Genomic DNA, 23,744 nt, shown 5'->3' with positions numbered 1-23,744 from the left:
GTAGGTTAGGTTAGTTGTTAGTACTACGTACTCTACCTACCTACCGTACCGTACCGGTACGTCGGTTCGTACGTACACGTACTATATATATATATATATATATATATATATATATATATCATCGGGTGATCAAGGCCGTAGATTCAATTCTAGTAGATTGGGAGAACCCTTGGTGCCCTAGTTCTAAGCCACTGGGGAGGCTGATATGAAGGGTTCTCCTTTTGGTCAGTGTAATTCCACTGGTATGAGACCAGTAGATGCAATCATAAATTAGAAGTAGAGCTTGGATGTTTATCTGGAAATGTAGTATAAGCCAACTGCTATTCTAAGAAACAGACTATCCCTGATGGTTATGCCAGCTGTTAGGTGTTCCATTCTTTTTGGGATACAGATCTGGGATAATTTGTCCCTGTGCCTGCTTATTCTGGTAACTATTTCTTACATGCTTTATGGCTTGACTTATTACCATACTCACATTAGGAATACAAACATTGCCAATCCCCTCAACTATATAGACCAGTTAAGCAGTCTTTATTGTGCAACACTTTAGCAACACACAGGAGGTTCTTTTGTAAGTACTTTGCTCTACCACTTCTAATGGGCAAAGGTTGTTCCTGCATGAGATGGATGTGGTTTCATACTAAATGATGATCCACTGAATCCTCTCACAAATGGGTGAAATGCTCCATGAATATTCCTTTTTTTGTCACTATATTATGAAAGGAACTCATCATTTTAATTTTTTTATCTACGTTGGTCCATCCACAATCTTATCAATATGATGTTCTAGCTACTCATCTCTTCACATAACCACCCTCCTTTCCTCCCTACTTTGGGGTCTGTTTTGACTCATTGTTATATACAATGTGCATGGTCAGTACTATGCATGGAGGATATGTCACCATATTACTGGTGTATGGCTATAGTCTAATAGTGGTTGCATTATACACTGGTGCAATACATGTTATTATATGTAGGATTGAGAGGCTTGATGCATGCACAGAATCTTTTTTGGCAGTGACATACGGTAATAACTGTCTGTTATGTAGAGAAAAAAGTATCTAGCTGAAATAATTATCAGGTAAAAAAATGTTTAACAATCAAGGTTGCCATTAGAAGATGTTTTCATGGTGGTAATAGTAATGTGAAAGTCAACATAATGGGGTAAACCGAAAAGAGGGGCAACTGTGAAAGATAGTTTATAGGATGAGGAAGAAAGGAGATTCTGCTTTCATAAATTCCTAATTCAGCCAAAGCTGGAGAAAGTCGAGATTGATGAAAGAAATAGTTAAGCTACATGACAATGGGTATAAAGTCAGACACCACTGAGAAGCGGGGTACCATTAGAGGTGTGACATATGAGGATGACTTCATGGAAGAAAGCTGTCATCCCCAAAACAGAAAGGGTGTCTATGGCAGTGGGTGTAGAAGACATAAGACTATGTACAGGAGACTAAGGCTTGAAATGGCTGAAGTGTACCTTGAAATGTGTTAAACCAAAACTTCAGATGTGTTGGTACAAAATGGGAGTTGGAGTTGTGACTGATTCATCTAAAAATGTAGAAGCTGGTTGGTGAACTGAGTATGTTTGTAAGAGACTGAGTATATGAAAAAGTCAGAATAAGTCAATTATCCATGTAAAAGAATGTTGAGTGAAAGGAGAAGACTGATGGAAACTTTGTCTAATCATCAGAAACATGTAGACTCAAAGCCAGGCCAAATGGAAGGGTAGCGAACTGATAAACTACTTCCCAGTGGCAAAAAGAAAATAATAGATGAATATAGATATAAAGATAAGCATCATGTACATCCACCTTTGTCATTAAATTGTAATGATGAAGCAACTTTCTTAAAAACCTCATGTTATCAATTTTGAAATAAAGACTGAATTGAGACTGGTTCATGACAGGCTTTCAAGCTTCTGATTCTTTGGAATTACAAAGAGGTGGAATTAAAACACCTGGATAAATATGATAAACAGTTTTGACTGCTTTGTTCTAAAGTAGATTTTGTTTTTTATGATCCAGAACTTGTAAGTGAGTGTATTGGAAGAAAGAAGGAAAAACATTAAGACCAGACTAAAGGATCTGTCAGACCCAGGGGTCTAAAATCCAAAGGTTTCATAGATGAACCAATGATCTGACTTTACCCACAATAGTCCAGATGTAAGATTCATCTGAAACAGGAGAGACATTGAATTGGTCCAGAAAACCCATCTCTGTTATTTCTGTATTTGGCCACCCGGTAGAGTGATCATGTCGAAGTAGCTAATATTGACTGAGAAGTAGATGAGTATGCACAATAAGTCATGTAGAAGGTGGGAAAGTGGAGAATTCTGTGTATATTGATGCATGCACTGCTTTATGTCAAGGACATTCAAAAGCTAGTCATACGATTGTTGACAGTTTGAAAACAAACTTAAAAGGGAAAGGCTTTTAACCTTTCAATAGTAGATCTACCTAATTTGAAGTATTTTTTGTTTAATGCATCAGAAGAAAAAGGCATTAGTCATATTTATTTCTGTCTTTTTGTGGTATATAGTTTTATGTTTTATCCTGTAATTCATTTTCAAAGGTCAAAAAACACTCAGTTCTGGAGTAAGAATATAATATAAATATACTACTAATTTTATATTTCCTTATACATAGTTCTTTTACTTCGTAATGGATTTTTCTTGGATGCAGTTTTTTTATTGTTAATATAAATGACCAATGGCATAATTACAATTTCAAAATGGTGTACATAAAGATCACATTTAAATAATGAATTTAATTCTCATCCTCTCCTTTTTTTCTCATTACAGATATTCAAGACATCAAACAACTTTTATTCACGGACTCATTAGTCACCTTTTCTGATGAAGATCATGCTGTTGGAGAACTGAGTATCACTGTAGACATTGTATCTAGGATTGGACAGCCCTGTCTTCTTGTTAATGCTAATAGCCATGGCATTGTAGGGGGTGTTCCCTGTGGGACATCAGTTACAGCTCATTTAAAACCAAACCTGGAAACCCTTGAGCAAATATATCATGAATATGTAGAGGTTTGATTTGTTTTATTAGAGGTATACACTGTAAATAGACCTAAGCAACATGAGTGTATTTCTGAAAAATTAAGTATTTCTCAGTATACTTCTAGAAACAGATGTGTTGAGACACTTTTAATTGACACTTCTGCTTAGTACTTGTTACATGTCTGAATTGTTACAATAACAAACTTACACATCCTTGTAGCCCTTCTATAAACCACTTTCAGTGAGTTATTAGAGTTAATGTGTTCTTGAAAATTTGACCAAACTTCTGCACAGTATTCCAGTTACATCCTAACTAGTAATTGTAGAGAGACCATTACCTCTGACTTCAACTCAGTATGTCTGTAAATGCACTGTGACATTACTTGCTTTACTACTAACAACAAAGCACTGTCTTGATGGCTATATTAAGATCATTCTATTCAGTCATACAATAGAGTGGATTTCAATCTATATTAAATGCATTATCTATATAAATAATACACTTGCTTTATCTGTCCAGAATTTTTTTCATAAATTCCTTGATCAAATGTTACAAATCTTATATTATTGTCTGAGGAGTCTGGATTGCATATTGGCTTTTCCATTCAGAATCATCTTGCTGTTTGCTTAGTCAAACTCTTTAATGCAACGTGTATGCTACATGATGGCACAATGTCATTGTCATCATGTGATGACTGGCTTCGATTTCAGTTATGTTTTTTTATTTGCAAATTATTTCACTCAAACAATACTTAACCTGTGGGTAATTTCCTGAAAAATAGAACATTACACTAAATACAATTGCTGTGAGCTTTCTTGACTTATTTAAGTCTAAATTATGCCTGTGCAGTTCATTCAAAACCATATGCTTATCGCTTTGTGAACATGCATTCAGATGTTTCTGCATATTCAGCTAAGTTTGCCTTCATTACAACTTTACATTTACTTTACTTTGCAATAACTTAGCTTTGGTTCATTTCATAGACTGCTATAAATGCCTTTTAACTACTTTTCTTTAGTATGGGTTTTATTCTTCATTTTTACGAGTTTGTTTCAACTTGCAAAACTGTATCAACCAATGAATGCTCATAACTGTTTCATATTCTGTACACTATTATAAAAATCATTACTATACTTTATTTTTTTACTTTACATCTAATTTTATCAAACAATGTTATATCTACATGAGTTTGTTTGACCACATGAAATTTTATTAAATAGGTTTGTTTATGGTACAGTGGTTGCAACATGAATTGTCTAAAGTAATAAAAGTGAGAGAAAATGTTTATGATATGACTTTGTACAAAGTCATATCTAATCCAATAAACTTGGTAAATATTTGAATGTTAGTTATCCTCACACGGTGATTGGAATTTAGCAGTATAGGTGTATAAAGTAAGTGCTTATGAACATGTGTGTGTGTGTGTGTGTGTGTGTGTGTATATATATGAATTATATATCTTGGTTTAAGAAGTCATCGATCAGATGTTTTTGCCTTTAATGTTACCCACTTCCTCTTCCATACCCCATATTTTATTCTATATCCCTAAGACCTATGCTGCCTATGAAGGGTGTTTGGCTTTCACATTCATTTTCTTAAATTCCATCTCCCACTGGTACTCCCATTCCGATCCTAATTGGCTTCTTTGTCCATTTTGCTCCTTATGGTGTTATGTGGCATATCCTACCTCCTTTTTGGGTTCAGGTTCCCAACTTTTATTCCCTGGAATCCTTCCATTTCCTGTGACCTATCCCCTTTCATGTTCACTTGTTGGATTCATCAACTTGTTAGGCTGGTATATTCAGACTTAACCATGGAAAATCACGGTCTCCACAACGTTTCTTCTCATCATAATATCATAGTATTTCAAATACTGGATAGTTGGAATAATCAGAAACACTAATTGAACTGCAAATTTTAATTAAACAAAATAATAATTAAAAAATCATAATGCCAATATTTCAATTAATGGATAGTTCAAATAATCAAAAACTAATTTTATTAAGTTGATTATTTTCATGACACTAATCAATTTAATGATATTTTTGATTATTGAATTGTTGGAATAATTGAAAATGGTATTAATGGAAATTATTAGTTGATTATTTTTCTGACATTAATTGTTTTTTTTTTTGTAATTCTAATTGGTTGAATATTTTTTGTGATAATTATTGATGTTCATACTTGATAGGTTAGTAAATTTTAACACCCAGCATTACTTAGGAGTTCCAAACCTACAAAAGATTTCCCTTAACATTTTTTCAGCAGTTATGTGAGTGGAGGCATCAAGAACAGCTTGTGAGTCATGTAACAACAAAACTGAAGTTTAAATAATTTTTAAAGGTTTTTTTGAAGCAAAGGAATTAAAAGTTTGAATTATAACATACATCATAATGTTAATTTCATTGACATACATTGATAGTATAGTTGTTTAATTACTTTTTGAATGTAACTCAGTGACTTTCATAGAAAGGGGTTTAAATGGATATTGGTTGTGAAAAGGTTACTATTTTAAAGATTCCCAAGATTCCAGGCAATGGGTGTTAATGAAACATGGGTAAATGATACTTCTGCAGCTCTTTTGGAACATAAACAAGCATTTTTTGCTGGGAATTTTGAAAGGTGTAAAGCTTAATGAATACTACATCATCTGTCAGAATATACTTCCAATATTTAAATTTTAATGATATTATGCTGGATTTTCAGCTTTATTTCTAATACTTGAGTATCTCCTTGAGCTCTAACCAATTCATCATGAAAATCAGAATTTATACCAACCACAGTTAGAATAGTTACAAATTCCTGATGTTATAATTAAGATACACTCTTTTAGATGTTCAGAAATAGGATTTTTGGATAATGCATCAGGAATCATATTAGAATTTCCAATTCAATGAATCTAAAGCTAAATTCATTAAGTCTCAAAGCTCACTTTGCTGAATTTTTTGTGGTATTTTTTATTAAGTAATAATTTTAATGTAGCATGATTTTCTAACCACTGTATAATTATTACCTGTTACATGTAGGTGAAATAACCACAGCCATATTTTTTGTGTTGTACTGTATTTTATTTCTTGCTTACTTAACAATTGACTAGCATAACAAATAACTTGCTCTTTGTTCTTCCCATTGAACTAGAGCAACACTGCACCTAATCCTGTATCTGGTGTATCACAGTGATTTTCAAAATGCTCATTGTAATCTGGTAACAACAGAGTAGATTTCTTGATTAAGTGCTGTTTCAAATGCACAAAAGTTTTGACACACTTCAAACCAGTTAAATGCAACACCGTTACATTTGATTGCCACCAAAGATTCACTAATAATGGCATAATTTGAAACACATCTCTAGTAATATCCACAAATGACCAAAAAAAGTCATGTTTTTAAGGGTAGGAAAATTTTACATAGCTTTTCCTTTATTGCTATCAATAGTAATTTCTTGTGGAGCAAACCTAAAAATGGAAACTCAGCTCAGTAAAAGTGATCCTCATGCAACTTTGTTGCAGTTGTTGTGGTACCTCTTAAATGTGTTGGAGGCTACTACTATATTAACATATGATATTGCTATTTTATAGAGTACCCCTGACAGAACAAGATTTGTTAGTTGTTGGAAAGTAGTTGATGTGTTTCACGATCCAAAGGGAAGAACCTTAAATACAATAATCCATAATGGAAAATAAATGCTGTTTTTGGTCTATTAGCTCATCAGCAGGCAGCTAGCAATATCCGTAGGATACATCTAATTTACTATGTACCGAGCCTTACCCAAAAAAGTTAATATATCTTCAATATGAAGTAAAGTGTACTTTTCTGTTATAGTAATTGAGTTGATATGCTGGAAATCTACACAGAGCCTGACTGCTTCTGAGGTTTTGTTATTGACTACAACAACTGATACTGGAGAGTTAGGGCTCACTGAAGGTTTAATAATATCTTCTAGGATTATCCTGATATTTTTCATTTTTTTTTTTTTTCTCTAACTAAAGAGATTATAGGGGTTTATAAATGTTCAGGAAGCTACTTGTGTGCAGTATGATGAGAGAGTAACCCTATTCTCCTTGGGTGATCATCAAAAACATTTAAATTTTTCCAACAAATTGTTTAGTTCTACCTGCTCATGTTCTAATGTTCTATTCAATTCTTCTTTCAGTAATCGTGGGTAATGGATAGATAAATCATTCTTGTATTCCTGAAAGTTCTGGAATTATAATTGCACAAGTAGTAGCATCTAGTTTTACCCCATTCTTTTGCAAAAATACTATTCTCAATATGATTATGAGGTTGGTAAAGTGGAGAACATAAAAGTTATGAGAAAACTTTTTCCCTTACAATATGAAATATAATGAAATTATAATATCAACTGAATACTTTTGTGAGGTTAGTCAACTGCATCTTCATATCCACAAATCTTATGTAATTTAAACTAGAACTGGGAATAACTAATCACAGAAACATAGGCTCTAGTCACTATGTATTCTTACTATAATGCAAAAAGTAACATCACCAGAATGTTTACTTTCAGAAATAATGGGATATAGGTAAGGTAATGCCCCCCCCTCCTCGAATTATTTTACCAAATTGTTTCATTATAGGATTTATAATGGGTAGAATTCCAAAATCTACCGTACCTTGCTTACTATCACAACAGAAACATCAACCTCTCAAAGTGATATATTTCGCTAAAATAATTATCTTATCTCAATTCTTTTAAATCATTATCTCCAAGTTTTACCATCAAATCATGCTCTAGTTAGTAATTTGGTAATTGTTATAGGCATTCCTCTAGTATATAATGAATTTTTATATTTATTACATACATGATTCAAAATCACATTAATTTGTTCATGTTCCAGGGGAGGTTACTTCATACCCTTAAATATTCCTACCACTTTCACAACAATAGCAGGCAATGTCTCATTTATCTAAAAAATTTTATATAAAATTCTATAGAGTTTCATGGGCATTCTTCAAAAAAGCATGTTGAAATTTAAATACAAATCTACCTAAGTACCCATTGTAGGTCTCATGACCATGAACATTTCATAAATAAAATACTTTATAATTGATATAATCTGGTAAACAGTTACTTGTTTTATAAATGTTAAATTCGTAAAGCCATTTATTTGGAGACAAAATAAGTTGTTCATGAATATTTTTCAATCTTTTGTTGCAAATTTCTTGATTCTCAGTTATTAGTATTAACAAAACTTCTTGTAAGTACAGTAGATGAACACAAGGATTCCTTTGTTATTATTTACTATTTACTTTTAGCTAACCTGCAATGGTTGTGGGTATAAAACACCCATATCTCTTAGGTTAAATTCTAGTTGTGATATCAATGATTGCTTAAAATGTATCAGATTTTCCTATCAAACTAGATTATTCTGCATATCTTCCCTAATCAATAAAATATTTCTCTGGAGTTGCATAATTGTTTCCAAGAAATCATTAACAAAATTAAATTTCCTGTAATTTGAAATATATGTAAAAAGACTCTAGATTTCAGTATACACAAAATAATATCTATTACTACAAAAAATACCCGAATCCACATTTAAAAGAAAGAAAACTGGAAGAAAAAAAACAACTAAACATAGTTTCATATTCATTTACCCCTTTAAATTAGACAGTATGAAAAAACTATAAATTTCAAGTCATATTTCAGAATGTTTCTTTTAAACTTCCTAATACACAAATTCACCCAACTATATTTACTTTACAAGATCGTAACATACCAGATGTGGCTTTTTGACTTCAATCATAGCACTATTATACAGAATTCCCCTAACAGAAATTCTAATTAAATAGTATTAGCACACTTTGGAGGTACAAAAACCAACCAACAATGATAAAATATAATAACAGTATTCAAATTAATGCAAATGGTATCTAATCTAAATTATTCAATTTGCATACATGAACTTACATCCTATTACAAGCATGTTGGGGGAGGGGAACTTGTGATTCATCACATGAGCCGGTGATGAGCAGGGAGATTGCTGGTATACCTTGAGTCCATAACTCTAATCACATTTTATCAGGTATTCTATTACAAATTTAGAAAAGTAATCTTGTTACAGTATGCTGCTCATTTATATATATATTAGCATGCACTGTTCCATAAGTTTGCTACCCTCTCTGTTAGTGATATTTTTTGCCATAATTCTACGAATATTTCATGAGTTCAACAGGCTTAGGAGATATAGTTCTAAATCTGTATGTTAAAATGATAATGCTAAGTAATGTTTATAATAAAAATGTAATAGAAAATGAAAATTAAACATTGTAATTTATACTGTTAATGAAAGAAGTTCTCCCCCACCCACCATATTCTCCAGATATGCCACCATAAGATTACCATCTTTTTTTCATTCGCTGCAACACCATCTTAATAGGAAAACGTATGCAAATATGGAAGGTGTTAAAGAGGACATTGACATGTTTTTTGCTTCAAAGCCAGTTTCTTTATTCAAGGCGTTAACAAACTGATTGTAAGAGGAAATGCATCATCGATAACAATGGAGACTATTTCATTTAATAAATGTTTTGTTTTGATATACAAGTTGTTTGGGGTTTTTCCTCTAAAAAAAACAAAATTACTTTCTTGACAACCTAATATAACCAGATTATTTGTTGTGAAAAATATACTATACAGTGAGGTGTTTCAATAATGCTACTTACCTCTGCACCACTAAGAGCTCTTATCTCACTTGCAACTTCTGTGGAATGTCCTACACATACCAAAAGCCTTGAACAAATCCCCACAATTACATGTTTATATGTGTACTTTGCCAATCTATGATTTAATTGCCATACTCCTGCTGTTATAGCCCTCCACCAATAGGAGGGTGGTGCAACCTCCATGTGCAGTAATCCCTGAGAGCATTAACCCATGATTATAAGCTCATTTCCTCTGTACTGAATACATATATAATCATCAGTGTTTACGACTAGGCACTTTCGACCTCTAAGAACAAGAACCAACTTTCACTCCTCATTGTAATTTTGATTTTTCTATAGTACTATGTGTCTTTATATTATATAGCATTGAACCAAAAAAAAATTATTATTGGATTCCAGTTTTACCATGAATTGTCATGTCAACATTGTTTCTACATCCAAATGCCTGTATTTTCATATTCAAGAATCTTCTATATCTGAATCAACAGGCCAAGGCCTTTATTTTCATATTCAAGAATCTTCTACATCTGAATCAACAGCAATTGGAGGCACATTATATGTTTTGATGATGTTATTACTGTTAAACTTTTCTTCATTTTTCCTCTACCCAACTCCTACACTATATCTCTACCCTGTTTGTACTCAAGTAAAAATATTTTTGTGCTACATACTTTGTTAAATTTCACAAATTTAGTTGTCTAAGAGAAAATTCAGGTAGTTTTTAAATATGTATTCTAGAACACAATAAACATATGCATTAGAATATAATGTCCCAAAAATATTGTAATTTATTCAGTTTTCTATATCTCAAGGCCATTTTTTTCCTATTCAGAACTCTTCTATGTTTGTATCAACCTTTTCCTTGTCTTCAGTACTTCTTTACTATGGCTTGTGGTCATGACCCTTCTATCTTTTTTTGAACCCTTAGTCTCTTGAGTCCCTTTTATTTGCCTGGGGTACTGCTCTTTCTTCTTTTTTGTCTCTTTCTTTCCAGTCAGTTTGTTTTCATTATCATGTGGTTGGTTCCTTTCTGCCAGGATTGGGAGTTACTAATCACAGAATCCTAGGCTGAGGCTGCTTGCTAGCAATCTTCCATTGTTTTCATGGTTTCCCAACACACTAAAATGTAGGTACCTCAGTCTGCCATTGATCCTCATGCTAACGTCTCTCCTGTTCCTCATCCAATTACTTATGTTCACTGTCCTCTCCTCCTACAAGGCTAGCCATCATTGCTCCTAGCAGCAACTTGTCTTTGGAGCAGATTCTGCAATCTGGGCCTGTAGGCACCTGCCTTTCCCAATTTGTAGTCTCCTTTCACCAGCAATCCTTCGATTATTCAAATTCTTTCTTGTGGTCTGTTCCTGCTCTTTCATACTCTATCTTCTCTCTTTCCTCATTTTCTCTAACCTTATCACTCTGGTCCTGTGTTTTCATCAATGTCTTCAGGATGTGGTGGCTTCTTTGTTGTCAGTAAAGCCATATAACCTGCATCCTGTCCTATTCAAGGCTCTTATTTCCAACTTTTTGTCATCCCCAAGATGGAAAATTAGTGCCCTGTCATCAGCTTGTAGTCTCTGAATCTCTTTCTTGTTATTCCTAAATTCTGGCTCAACATCTTTCTCAGTTTGTGTTAGGTTCTTTCTCTCCTGGACTGTGGATGACTGAGGTCAATGTTTCACCACCAGCACTTGATTTTCCTAATAACCTTTGCTCTCCTGTCACAATATTATGCCAAAAGAAAAACAATTGGATGCAGAGTATTCCTTGTTTGAGAAGGATGCATCCTCTCACCAGGTGCTGCTCAACACACACTGATTTCTGTTTTTTTTTCTGTCATCTAAAGAGGAAGTTCTACATAGTCTGTCTTTGCTCCCCACTATAAATACCTTTATCAGTATACTTAATGATAGAGCCCCCCCCCCCACACACACACACATACTCTGTAAACCTCTTGGTCATCTTGTTCCTCATTGCAAGTAGCTAAAACTTCAAATGTATATTTTAATAGTTTTTTTTCCATTGTGTGCAACTTGTTTGAATATTCAGAATCATACATAGACAAAAAAGTTATTAACTGACAAAAAAATTTCAGTGTCCCTTAATGGTCACTGGATAAATACTAGAAACCATTGGTGTTTTCCTAGCTAGCCACTAATTTTAGCTCTCTTAATATTTGGTACTTTTAAATACTATGCCTAGACTATTTATACAAAAGGGTGGTCCAGAGTGGTTAGGCCCACATTTCTACAGCAAAAAAAATACATGAGTATAGAGAATTTGTTACTTAGTTTATGAAACTTTAGAATAAGCAATAATTCTTTTGTACCGTTGATGAAAATTGAAATGGTATATCCCTTATTATTTTGATTTTTAAATAGTAATATATTTCTTTTGTTAATTAACTTATTATTATTATTAAGCATTGCATGTATTATTACAAGTAGGCTTCTATCTGTACGTCATAAAGTTAATATTTAACTCCGGATCTTTATGATGCCTGAAAAATATGCATTGGATAAATACATTCACTTAAAACCTAATGAAAACTGACAAGGCACAAAAAAATTAAAATTCTCATTCTAGCAGAATAACAACATTTTCTGTGCAAAGAAACTATTTAGAGTTTTGAAGTGCCAAGTTGAAGCACGCTTTGGTGCCTTATTGTGGTACAAAGCAAGAAATTATTATAAACTGTTTTATCAATTATACATAGAAGAGGTTGTTGGAAATCAGAACTTTTTATTCTACCATTAAAAAATTTGAAGTCCTTGAGCATCAGTCTAAGTTGTTAGTGTTATAATCACGTAAAAGTAAACCTTATATCTATTTTATCTTTATAAGATGTCACATAACATATTTAATAAGATTAATTAGTTGATTGTTGCAAATTGTATCATAATTATTCCTAATAATACCAACCATGTATGAAACTATATCTGCATATAGCTTTAAAATTTTTTTCCGTGATAAATGTATTGTAGTTTCTGTTTTTATTATCTGTTTCACTAATGACAAGGTTTTGATAGGAAATTACTTTATCTAATTTAGTTTTTATTCATATTTAAATTTTATAGCATTTCTCTTATGTATTAATCTCTCGGAACTAACTGCTAATTTATTTTTTTACAATTTAAGTGTCAGTGTTGTGTACAACATCATATTCTTTATGACTTAAACCATGCATTCAGTAATAATTGTTTTCATTAATTTCCCTGATGAACTGTACAGTTGTGATATGCAGGCATACTATGTATTTTCTACTTTTCTATTTCAATGTAGAATTTTTCAAAACTTTTCATTTATTTCTAGGTCTATATAATGTTCATGTACCATCTTTTCAAGAAAGTCATTAGTTAATTTTGTTCTAGCTACTTTTGTTCTTTTTTATTTCTGTGCAGATGACACCATGTCTGCCCATGGGAAGTATAGCTGTAAACTGCACCTTGTGCATGAAGCTTGACAGCAATATTCTCCAATGATAGGGGATATTTTCATATTACAACCTACATTATGTTTGAATGAAAATGGCAAGTCATGTGTTAGGTCCCTCTAGGTTGATACCTGTATGTGGTCAGAGAACCCTACTCCATCACGGACGTATGTTGCTGCACTACATACAGTGGGTGTGCAGACAGAGCTTTCCATGCCTCTGTCAGTTGAAAACTCAGTGTCTACTCCTGTCTCTGTCTCCACCATTGCTTCCAGTGACTACCCAGGTCCATCTTCTTTGGCCCCTAGATGCATAACAATTATTCTTTCACACCCTCAGTCACTGGAATCTACTTCTACTGACAGAGATCTGCCCACTCAACCCAGATCAGGATCCATGGAGGCCAACAGACCTTCTTATGGTAAAGAAAAATGACATGGTCATAAACAGAAGGGTTCTCTGCCCAGTTCTCATCCACCTATATAACAATGGCCACTTTGATACAGTGAAATAGTTGAGGATTTCTTTATAATTTGAATGACATTAAGGCTTTGATCAAATCCTATCATCCCGTGTGTCTCTCCTTACAGGATACATTCCTAAAACCTGCCTCTATTGTTGCCTTTCAGCCTTGGAGGCCGTCATACCATCACTGTTTATTCTCTCTACCTGCCTCCCAGAGAGACATATGGTCAAGCAGAACTTGTTGCTCTTATTGAACACTTGGGAAACTGTAATTGACACAATCCCCTTTGGTGTGGTGCTGATCTTGATGGGGGGGGGGGTCATTCTGTAGAGCTTATGCTCTCAGATCACAACCTTTCTCTCTTCAATTCTGGTTCATTTACTTATTTTCATGCACCTAGTCAGTCTTTTACTGCTATTGATTTATCTGTCTACCCCTTCCCTTTTATCTTGGTTTTCTTGGAGGGTTGATAGTGACCCACTGTGCAGTGATAATTTTTTTTATTGTTTTCAGGGAGATTAGCCATGGTCCATGCCACCCAACCTGAGTGCCACAGTGGAAGTTGGACCAGGCTGACTGACTCTATTTCACCTCTCTCTTGGAATTCAATCCTGTTGTCGTTAGTCTTCTATTTATTAATGACTGTGTGGAGGCAGTAACTGATTGCATCATTCAAGCAGCTGGTTGTTCTATACCCAAAACCTTGACACGTTTTCCATGGTATTCTTGTCCATAGTGGTCTCCAGCCTGCAAGCAGGCACAGAAGGCTCAGAAACAGGCCTTAGATACCTATAGCAGGTATCCCACTCTTTCTAACCACATTGGTTTCCAGCAGGCCTATTCCATGCTCAGCAGGTCGGACATCAAAGCCAAAAGGAATCTTGCATTAAGTTTACAACTAGCATCTCTTCTACCATCCATTCCAAATTCATATGGGACAAGATTTTGAGAGTCAGTTGGAGATATGCTTTCTATCCCCGTTCCATCTTGCTCTCCAATGGCCAGGAAGTTGCTGATGTACAGAGCATTGCTGATATTCTTTGCAAGAGCTTTTTTCATCTTTCTAGCACTTTTGATTGTTCCCCCACCTTCTTGACCATCAACTCTCAAGCAGAGCGATCACCTTTTTTCTTTCAGGCCAATCGCTTCTATGACTGTAATCGCCCCCTTACGCTGGTGGAATTCAAGCTTACTCTTCATTGGTCTGGCAGTACATCAGTTGGACCTGATGATGTTCACTATGAGATGCTGTGCCATCTCTCTTTTGCCTCTCTTGCTCTTCTTCTGGTTGTCTTTAACCTGTTACTTACCGTGGCCACTTTGTCCTATTGTGAGGGCAAAATCACATTTGTGAATTGAAAAAATGATAGAGAACTTATCTTTTGTTGGATTTCATATTTTGTTTTTGTAAATAGTAGCATAACATTCAATTATTTGTACAAAATTGTATTATTTAATGTAGTTTAAAGAGGAATTCAATGAAAAAATTCATAAAATACGTTTTAGACTGTAAATAAATGCCCTCTAAGAAGAATATTTTTTTAAGATATTTCCTTCCACTTCAACACTGGTCCTGCCATCTGTGATTGGTATCTAAACGTTTTTCTAGTCTTTTTTTTTATAAAACTGCATCTGTGCGTGTTAAACCTCAGTTGTAAAATTTTCAGCCAATCCTAGTCGAAGGTGTCAGTTTCAGTACCATGTTATTCCAATCGCTGTATCTCACATTTGACAAATCATAAGATGATAAGGAAAGCACATGACGAAACGTTGTTCTCAAGATTTTACAATATGAATGTGGATGGTGCTTATTATAGTAACTGCCATTTTATGTAGAGGTTGTATTTAGTATTGGCCAATAGTGCTTTTCTATAAGCGTTAGAAAAGTTGCTTCTGGAAAAAACTGCATGGGATGTACGTGACTTTTATTATTTTTATATAGTAGCTTAAGTCATGTTGCATCGTATATCTGTTTATATTAATTATTATATTGAAAAATTGACTCAAAATAGATATATTTTTTAGGAAAGAAGTTGATCCACGATTGTTAGGGTTAAGAGCTATTGAGTGGCGGGTGCAAAGTCTTTACATGAATTAGACTTAGGGCTTTGAACTGAAAGAGTGTGATTTTTTATATTCTTTTGAATTTAAGTTTTCTTACTATCATATCTACAGTAATGTTCAAATGCGTCCGCGCTGGGCTGAACGAGAATGACCCCCAACAGGGGTGAGATAGTTTACGAAAAATGTACAAAGTTCACGCTGCTGACCCTACGGTTTATTTGGCACAATAAACAAAAGTATGGCTGCAATGAAACATAAACATAAACTTGAAATAAAAATATATTTATGAAAGAAAATTAAAATGTTTTTATGTACATATATAAACATAAAATCTTAGTTAAAAACAAAAATACTCATTTATTGTTTAGGTTTATTTACAAATATTATTTTTGGGTCCTATATATTACTTGAAACCATAAGGAGAGTACGTGATTATTAAAAAATAGATAAAATTTGCATTTTATGGACAATACACATTTTTTTAGGATTGCAAAATAATGTACTAAAACATAAAAAGTAATCAGTTCAAATCTGGAACAAATATAAATATTGTAATCATTTCTTATAAATACCATTTCCTAATGTAATTTTCCAAGATATTAAAGATCATAATGCAAAAAAAATAAATATATCAAAAGTTACAGGCTTTATGTTTCTTAAACTATGTACATTTATGAAAGTTCTTGAGAAGTTTCAAAACTTTTTAACCAATAGTTTTATTGGTGAAATGACATATAGAAAGACTTGCATTGGCTACTAAGAAAGTTAGTAGCCGGTAGTCATTGGGTTAACTGAATTTATCCAGAGAATGTTTTTCTGATGCTTAATGCAAGGCTATTGCCCTACCTCTTTCTAGGCCTGGAAAGGATTCCAAGATTCCTTCTAATTATCATCCAATTGCTTTGACTAACTGTCTGTGTAAGGTCTTGGAGAGAATGATTAATGCTCATCTTGTTTGGTTTCTTGAATCAAACAACCTCCTCTTACCCACCCAGTGTGGGTTCCATCAATAGAACTCCACCATAGACCACCTGATTTGACTTGAAACCTTAATCAGGGAAGCCTTCCTCAAGAGAGTACATGTAATCTCTCTTTTAGTCAATCTTGAGAAGGCTTATGACACTATGTGGAGGTACAGCAGTTTGAGGGTTTTCCATTAAAATGGTTTGTGTGGCCATCTACCCATTTTTATTCATAACTTTTTACTAGACAAGTGATTCCAAGTCATACAGGAAATTGGAGACCCTCAGGGTTGTGTCTTGAGTATCACACTTTTTAGTATCAAGATCAATGCTATCATTAAACAGCTTCCTTTTACGGTTTAAACAGCCTCTATGTCAACAATTTCTACATCTCATGTCGGTTGTTGAATGTGAGGTTTATTGAGCAGCAGCTTCAAACTGCCCTCAATCACTTGTTAAAGTGGACCACAGAAAACAGTTTTACCTTTTTTTTCTCCAAAACTGTTTGCATTCACTTTTGACACCAACAGGATTTTCACCCTCATCCTGATCTCCGTCTTGGTCATGTTGTTCTTCCCATGGTTCCCGAGGCAAACTCCTTGGGACTTATCTTTGACTATAAGCTTACTTTCATTTCTCACATCAACCAGCTAAGTGTCAAGTGTACAAGGGCACTGAACATCCTCCATGTTCTCTCTTGCACCTTTAGGGGAGTGGATTGATGTTGTATGCTTAAGATTTATTATGCTCTCATTTGATCAAAACTGGACTATGGGTCTCTGGTCTATGGTTCTACCAGGGCCTCTGCCTTGAAGATGTTGGACCCCATTCACCATCTGGAACCCCGGCCTTGCACTGGGGCTTTCTGCACTTCTCCAGTCCAGAGTTTGTACACTGAATCTCATGAATCTCCTGTTAACTTCTGCCATTTGCAATTTATTTTGCAATATGCTACTAAACTTCAATCCTTACCAAAGCATCCTACCTGGGGTTGTTTATTCCTTCTCCAGTAGGCTGTGCTCTTTCAGAATAGACAGTTTGCAATTCCTTCTTTTGGCCTTCATATCCAGGTGCAACTGGCTGTATTGAGTCTAGCATTGGATGACGTTGCTCTCTCCAATGATCAACCCATTCTACTATGGCTTATTACTGTCCACAAGTTGTATCAAGAGCTTTGAATAATTGTCTCTTCTTCTTTTTTGTCAAAAAGTCCACACAGGTTTGTTCAATTGTTTTAGAATACAATTGACAAGAGAATTATTCTTCTCTACTCTATTGTTACAATACAAAATGCCACGATATGCTCTTTATGGCTACACTTACAAACACACAATCTAGCTCTAGCTATCTAACTAACCAACTGTGTATCTTTGTCCTACTTTCTATATAGCTAACTCAAACTACATTTTGTACACAAATTTATAAATAGCCTAAATGAGGCCTAGAACCTCCTACACACTACAAGATATTATGATGTAAAATGAGTCAAGTGTGACAGTTCTTAAACAGCAATAGATTACAGAACCAAAGCTACCAAGTCATTGTACTAAAAAGTAACTGGAAAAGGTGACCAATAAATTGTTCTGGGAAGCAGAGGTAATGTGTTGTTAACTACTAGAGTATGTGACTGTGTGTAATAAATAGCAGTATACATGAAATAAATATGTGTTTGGTCATACATTTGGATGAAGACAGAGGATTTGATGTGAAATTAAGACTTGCACACTGCCTGAGAGAAAACACAGTTCTTCCTCTAGTTTTTGGTGTGAGTAATGCAAGATATTTCAATTGAATTGATTTGAAGTGGGTGAAATTATCAGTAGTAAATGGAATTCATCACAGACGGTATCATGAACCATGATAATAAGGATTGCCCAGGAAGTTCACAAAAATTCTAAGAGAACGTATAGATAAAAACCATCTTAAGAAGCAGACTTGTTCTTGAAACAATAATGAAGACCTTCTGTCTCAATGGTTAAAACAACTAAATATTTGTCATAGCAAAATAGTTGATTTTGCAATTGTTAGACAAAATTTTTCCATTTCTACTGCATATTATTATTATTATAAATATTACTCTTGTTTCACAAGCCTACAACTATGAATATTGTATTCCAACCAGAGCAAACCTACTAAAAAAAAACTTCTGCACCAGTCATAGGATTATGTTTATGTTGATTCTTGAAATAGGAGGAGAGATTTCATCACTATTGGCTAAGTTTCTCTTCAAAGCCATTCAAGTACTGAAGCCTACAGCAAAAATGGCTAGTATACTGTGCCAAAATTTATGCACAGCTACTAAAACTCCTGTGAAGGTTGAAGGGCAATTTTGAAGTTAATTCTTGAAATTGAGATTTCCACCCTCTAAGTTTTCTAAGTTCTTTGTTACCAAAATAATCCCTTTGAAGCTATTCAAGCATCACAGAAATGTAGAAGCCATTTAATCACTTTTGTACTAGTCAAAAACACTTCGTTTTATTAGAGTAAATAATGTTTATAGTTATAAAAGTATTTTCGGCCTTATTATTATTGATTATAGTTTTACAAGTTGCTACAAAAAAAAATGGCTATGAATATTTTACTAAAACCTGGACAGTAGTAATGAATGCAGTATTGAGTATGTCACAGGGTAGTTTTAGAATTAATTCAAGCACCTTAATTTTTTTACCATGAAGAATTTCTCTAAGTCCTTCACTTTCTACCATCCAGTGTTTTACTTATGCGCATTAATTGGAAAATAGTTTGTGCAACTTCTAGCACATTATTTGTAAATTGCCGCATTGAAGATTCATCATTTCTCAAGTTTCTGTTCTTCATTGTTTCTTTAGTTTGCTGTTGTACCTTGTCTCAATGTACAACACAGTATAAACTGTTCCTTACCAAGTCAACATACAACACAGTAGGAACTGTTCCTTACCAAGTCAATGTACAAAACAATAGAAACTGTTCCTTACCAAGTGGATTTGTGCGATTGTTTTGGTGAGTTTTCTAACACTAAATGATTACCATAGTAAATTTCTCTACTATTGTGAGGGGTGATATATTATATTGATTTTCATAGTTCGTTGAAATTGTGAGTGCGTATTTTATTATTATTATTTTTTCATATTTTGTTTCACAAGACTACAACAAAATTGGCTGTGTATTTTGCACCAAAACCTAGAAATGCTGCGAATGTCCATGACCTGTTAAAAAAATTGATTATTTTTCACTCAAAGTTGATTTACATAGCTGTAAATACATAATATATATGCAATGTTCTTGTGAGTGACTTCCTTTATACTTTATGCTTGTTAAACTGTTTACACATAACCTCAGGCATTAAGCCACCTAGCTCAGTAAAAAATAGTGGGGTGGAAAAAAAGTCATTGCAGCAGTAAACTGTTGAAAAACATGTAGCGTTCAACTGAATGCATATGCACGTATATAGCTTAAAATTTATTCTCCATAAATGGACATAAAAAACTTAAGAAACAAGATAATTAAAGATTGTTAATTTAAAAAAGGGGGGAATAGGAATTGTCAAAAGAGTACAGAAACAAGTAGAATCAAAATACAAAGATTATATTTTCAAGCCTACAACTAGGAAATCTAAAAAAAAAAGTAAACAAATGAGACTGGAAATGGTGTATACATTACTTTCTCAAGGTACAAATCCCTATTTTGACTCCACTAAATTTGATAAGCACTGTAGACATGGAGTTCAAATAGAGGATTGTAGCTTGAGAAAATAATGTAGACACTATTTCCAAAAACTTTTTACTTTTTTTAGAGTCCCTAGTTGTAGGTTTGAAAATATAACCTTTGCATTTTGATTCAACTTGTTTCTGTACTTTTTTGTCAATCTTATTCATGTTCTTAAATTTACAATTTTTAATTATCTTGTCTGAGATATCATAAGAAGTATAAACTTGTTTTACCCAGTGTTTTATTTGGTTGTGATAGAATATTTGAAAAATGATATTCTTACTTCTCTGCACACATCTGTGTCTTTGAGATTTTGTACATGGCATTAGCCTTGAAATCTCTCTCTCCTAAGACATGTTATAACGTGAACTGTGCTAGGGCATGATGTAATAATCAAACAATAGCCGTCCAATAGGGAGCAACACATCCTCCATGTGCAGTAGGTCTCCATAAGCACTTGCACTTAAAATTAACTTCATTCTTATCCTTGGCACTGACATTAAATGTCATGTTTCTTTCAGTTTAAACTTAATCAGCCTTGTAAGATTTGTACTTCCTTTTCATTGTGTTAACTTGCTTTGGTTTCCTGTCAGTTTGTTTTGACTTTGATTTACAGCTACATTGCCACTAAATAACTCATTAAAAACTTGATCTACAACAATGAATTGCTACAACAACAATGAATTCTCAAGTGAAAGTGACTACTACCTACTCCCATAGTTCTGTTGTTGTTGCTGACACTGCCCCTACCTTGTCTGTGGCCACTGGAAGCACATTGACCATTCAAAGATGTTATTGCCATAGTTCATCATGTAGTGATTTTTTTATTCCCTCCTTGCCTTATCTTCCTGTCTGAAGTGTTCTCTTTCTGAACCTGACCATGAGGGTGACAACTTTGTTCAGTTTTTTCCAACTCCCTGGTTTGCACTAGATTCTTAACCTGTTGAGGACAGTGTTACTCCTCCAAATCTATTTGTAGATTTGATTTTTTCAGAGTTGTTCTTTACTTTCTTTTTCTCATATGTCTTGATTATTTCCATTTCTTAATATGACTCACACACTGAGAATTATTTGGTATTTATTCTTTCTTCAGGCATATATTTCCATCTTAACACATTCCTGCATCATCTTTGTACTACTCCAGGATTCTTTTGTCATGGCTTATGGCGATTCCCATTTTCTCTTCTTAGATTCTGAATCACTGGAGTCCCTTCTACCCACTTGAGAGGCTAACCTCTAACTCATCTTTGCCTTTTTTTTTAAACATTTCCTTGATTACTTATGTAATGGGATCTATGTTTGATCCTAATCCCATGGCCAGGATATTATCTTCTGTCTTGTTCCTGCTTTCTTGGTTCCTCTATTGTTGGAATCTTTTGAGACATGATTTCTTCTCTCTATCCTTCATATTTCCCATTCTTACTTCTGTGACCTGCATCTGGGTTCTTTTCTTCTTAATGTCTTGAAAACTTGGGTCAAGGCTGCCCAACACTAGATCTCCCTTTCCTCTTTGGTTGCTTTTCTCTCACAACCTCAACCTTGTGGATCTTTTCTTTTCTCATCCCTCTGCTGTTTCTCACCATCATCACTTCTGTCAGATTATCTGTCGTACATCCCATCTTTGAATCTATTCAGTTCAGGCCCTGTAGAGCTGACCATTGGACTGTTTTTGGTGAAACTTTATTCCATTCATGTTTTAATGTATGGTCTTTCTCTTTACTTCTTTTACTTCCCCTTCTGTCCTTTTTTCCTGTTTCTTTTCCTTCTCCTTCATATTCTCAGCTTTTTCTGCATCTTAAGGCCATGGTATTGGATATTTTTGACAGGAGAACCATCAAGAAAATCATATGCCCTTCTCCACAGTTTTATTCTCATCTTTTTGTTGTCCCCACAAAGATTGGAGACTGGAATCCTGTCATTGACCTTTCCTCTCTCAAGCATTATCGGGTGGTTCATAAGTTCAAGATAGAGGAGTATCTTTCTTCTACTCTGTTGATCATTCTTCCCCAGACCATGAATGACTAAGGTTGACATCTGAGATGCCTTTTCCATATTCCAATTGTCCCATACTCATGTCGTTTCCTACACAATGATCAGGTGTACCAGTTTCAAGCTCTCCCCTTTAGCATTGCTTCAACTCCATATGTCTTCAGGCCCGGCATGGCCAGGTGGTTAGGGCGCTCAACTCGTAATCTGTGGGTCGCAGGTTCGAATCCCTGTCACACCAAGCATGCTTGCCCTTTCAGCCGTGGGGGGCATTATAATGAGGCAGTCAATCCCACTATTCATTGGTAAAAGAGTAGCCCAAGAGTTGGTGTTGGGGGTAATGACTAGCTGCCTTCCCTCTAGTCTTACACTGCTAAATTAAGGACAGCTAGTGCTGATAGCCCTTGTGTAGCTTTGCACAAATTCAAAAAACAAACAAACTGTATGTCTTAACCGAGTCATGAGAGTGTTTCCTCACCACATCCAGTCTTGGACTTCATTCCCATTATTACATGGATGACTTGCTCCTCCTTGCCTCTTCTTAGGGGTCTCCTTCTTGGCCACATCACTTCTCTAAGATGTGGCTTTTCTGTGTTGGTTAGTGCAGTTTTTCAAGTTGTTCCTGACTCTGACTCAATATTTGGTTCATCTTGGCGTCTTTTTCAATTCTTGACTCAGTTGGGCTCAACTTTCCCCTGTTTGCCTGTGTTAAACAGAGCATTTAATTATCTTGCCTCTCCTATACTTCCTGTACAAGAGGTTCTATCTCTTTTGGAGACTCTTACATCTTTGAAACATCTTGTCCCTATAGGCTGGACTCACATGAGCCTTCTTCAATGGACTTAAGTTGACCAATTGAAAATCTCTCATAATTCTCGGTTCTCTCATGTGATGCTGTTCATGGCTAGATTGTGCCAACACTGTGGTTGGCATCCCATAGCTACCCCCTAGTCCAGATCTCCATCTCTTCATCAATATATCTCTTACAGGTTGAGGAGCATTTTTATACAACTCCACAGTCTTAGGAGTTTGGTCACCTATGGAGTGTACCTTCCACATCAATGTTCTAGAACTCTTAGCTTCCCATTGGGCATTTCCTATTTCATACCCTATTTTGTGTATCACTTGGTTATAATTCACTCTGACAATTCTGTGGGGATTTTCCATATTAATCATGATGGTGGGACTCACTTCAGGGACCTTTGCTTTCCACATGTTGGATATTGCGTTTGACTTATGATCTGTCTTCCAGGAGCTTTGAACATGTGATGGATCGAAGTTTTTTGACCAGAGAGGATTCTTACTATAGAATGATCACTCCATCCTCAGGTATTTTGTTGGATTTGTTCCCAGTTGGACACACCAATGATCATTGCCTTTGCTACGTCACTCAATACAAAACTCTCCCTCTTCTAGTCTCCAGTATCTCACCCAATGACTTTAGCTATG

The 23,744-nt window shown here is 34.5% G+C and overlaps 1 protein-coding gene across 1 annotated transcript in view; it reads left to right on the top strand.

The window, feature by feature from the left end:
* The window catches only part of LOC106468267 (ciliogenesis-associated TTC17-interacting protein-like), a 31,024-nt gene extending 8,793 nt beyond the window's left edge, over positions 1 to 22,231 (top strand). The window contains exons 2-4 of the mRNA XM_013928686.1: positions 2,804 to 3,045; positions 14,277 to 14,279; positions 22,136 to 22,231. Of these exons, the coding sequence (XP_013784140.1) occupies positions 2,804 to 3,045; positions 14,277 to 14,279; positions 22,136 to 22,231 (341 nt within the window). The remainder of the gene's footprint in view (positions 1 to 2,803; positions 3,046 to 14,276; positions 14,280 to 22,135) is intronic.
* Positions 22,232 to 23,744: the final 1,513 nt, after the last annotated feature.

Source organism: Limulus polyphemus, unplaced genomic scaffold (genome assembly GCF_000517525.1).
Source record: "Limulus polyphemus unplaced genomic scaffold, Limulus_polyphemus-2.1.2 Scaffold2942, whole genome shotgun sequence".
In the NCBI taxonomy this organism is placed as follows: Eukaryota; Metazoa; Arthropoda; class Merostomata; order Xiphosura; family Limulidae; genus Limulus; species Limulus polyphemus.
Note: the sequence above shows the minus strand (reverse complement) of the source record. Positions and strands in the feature narration are given on the sequence as shown.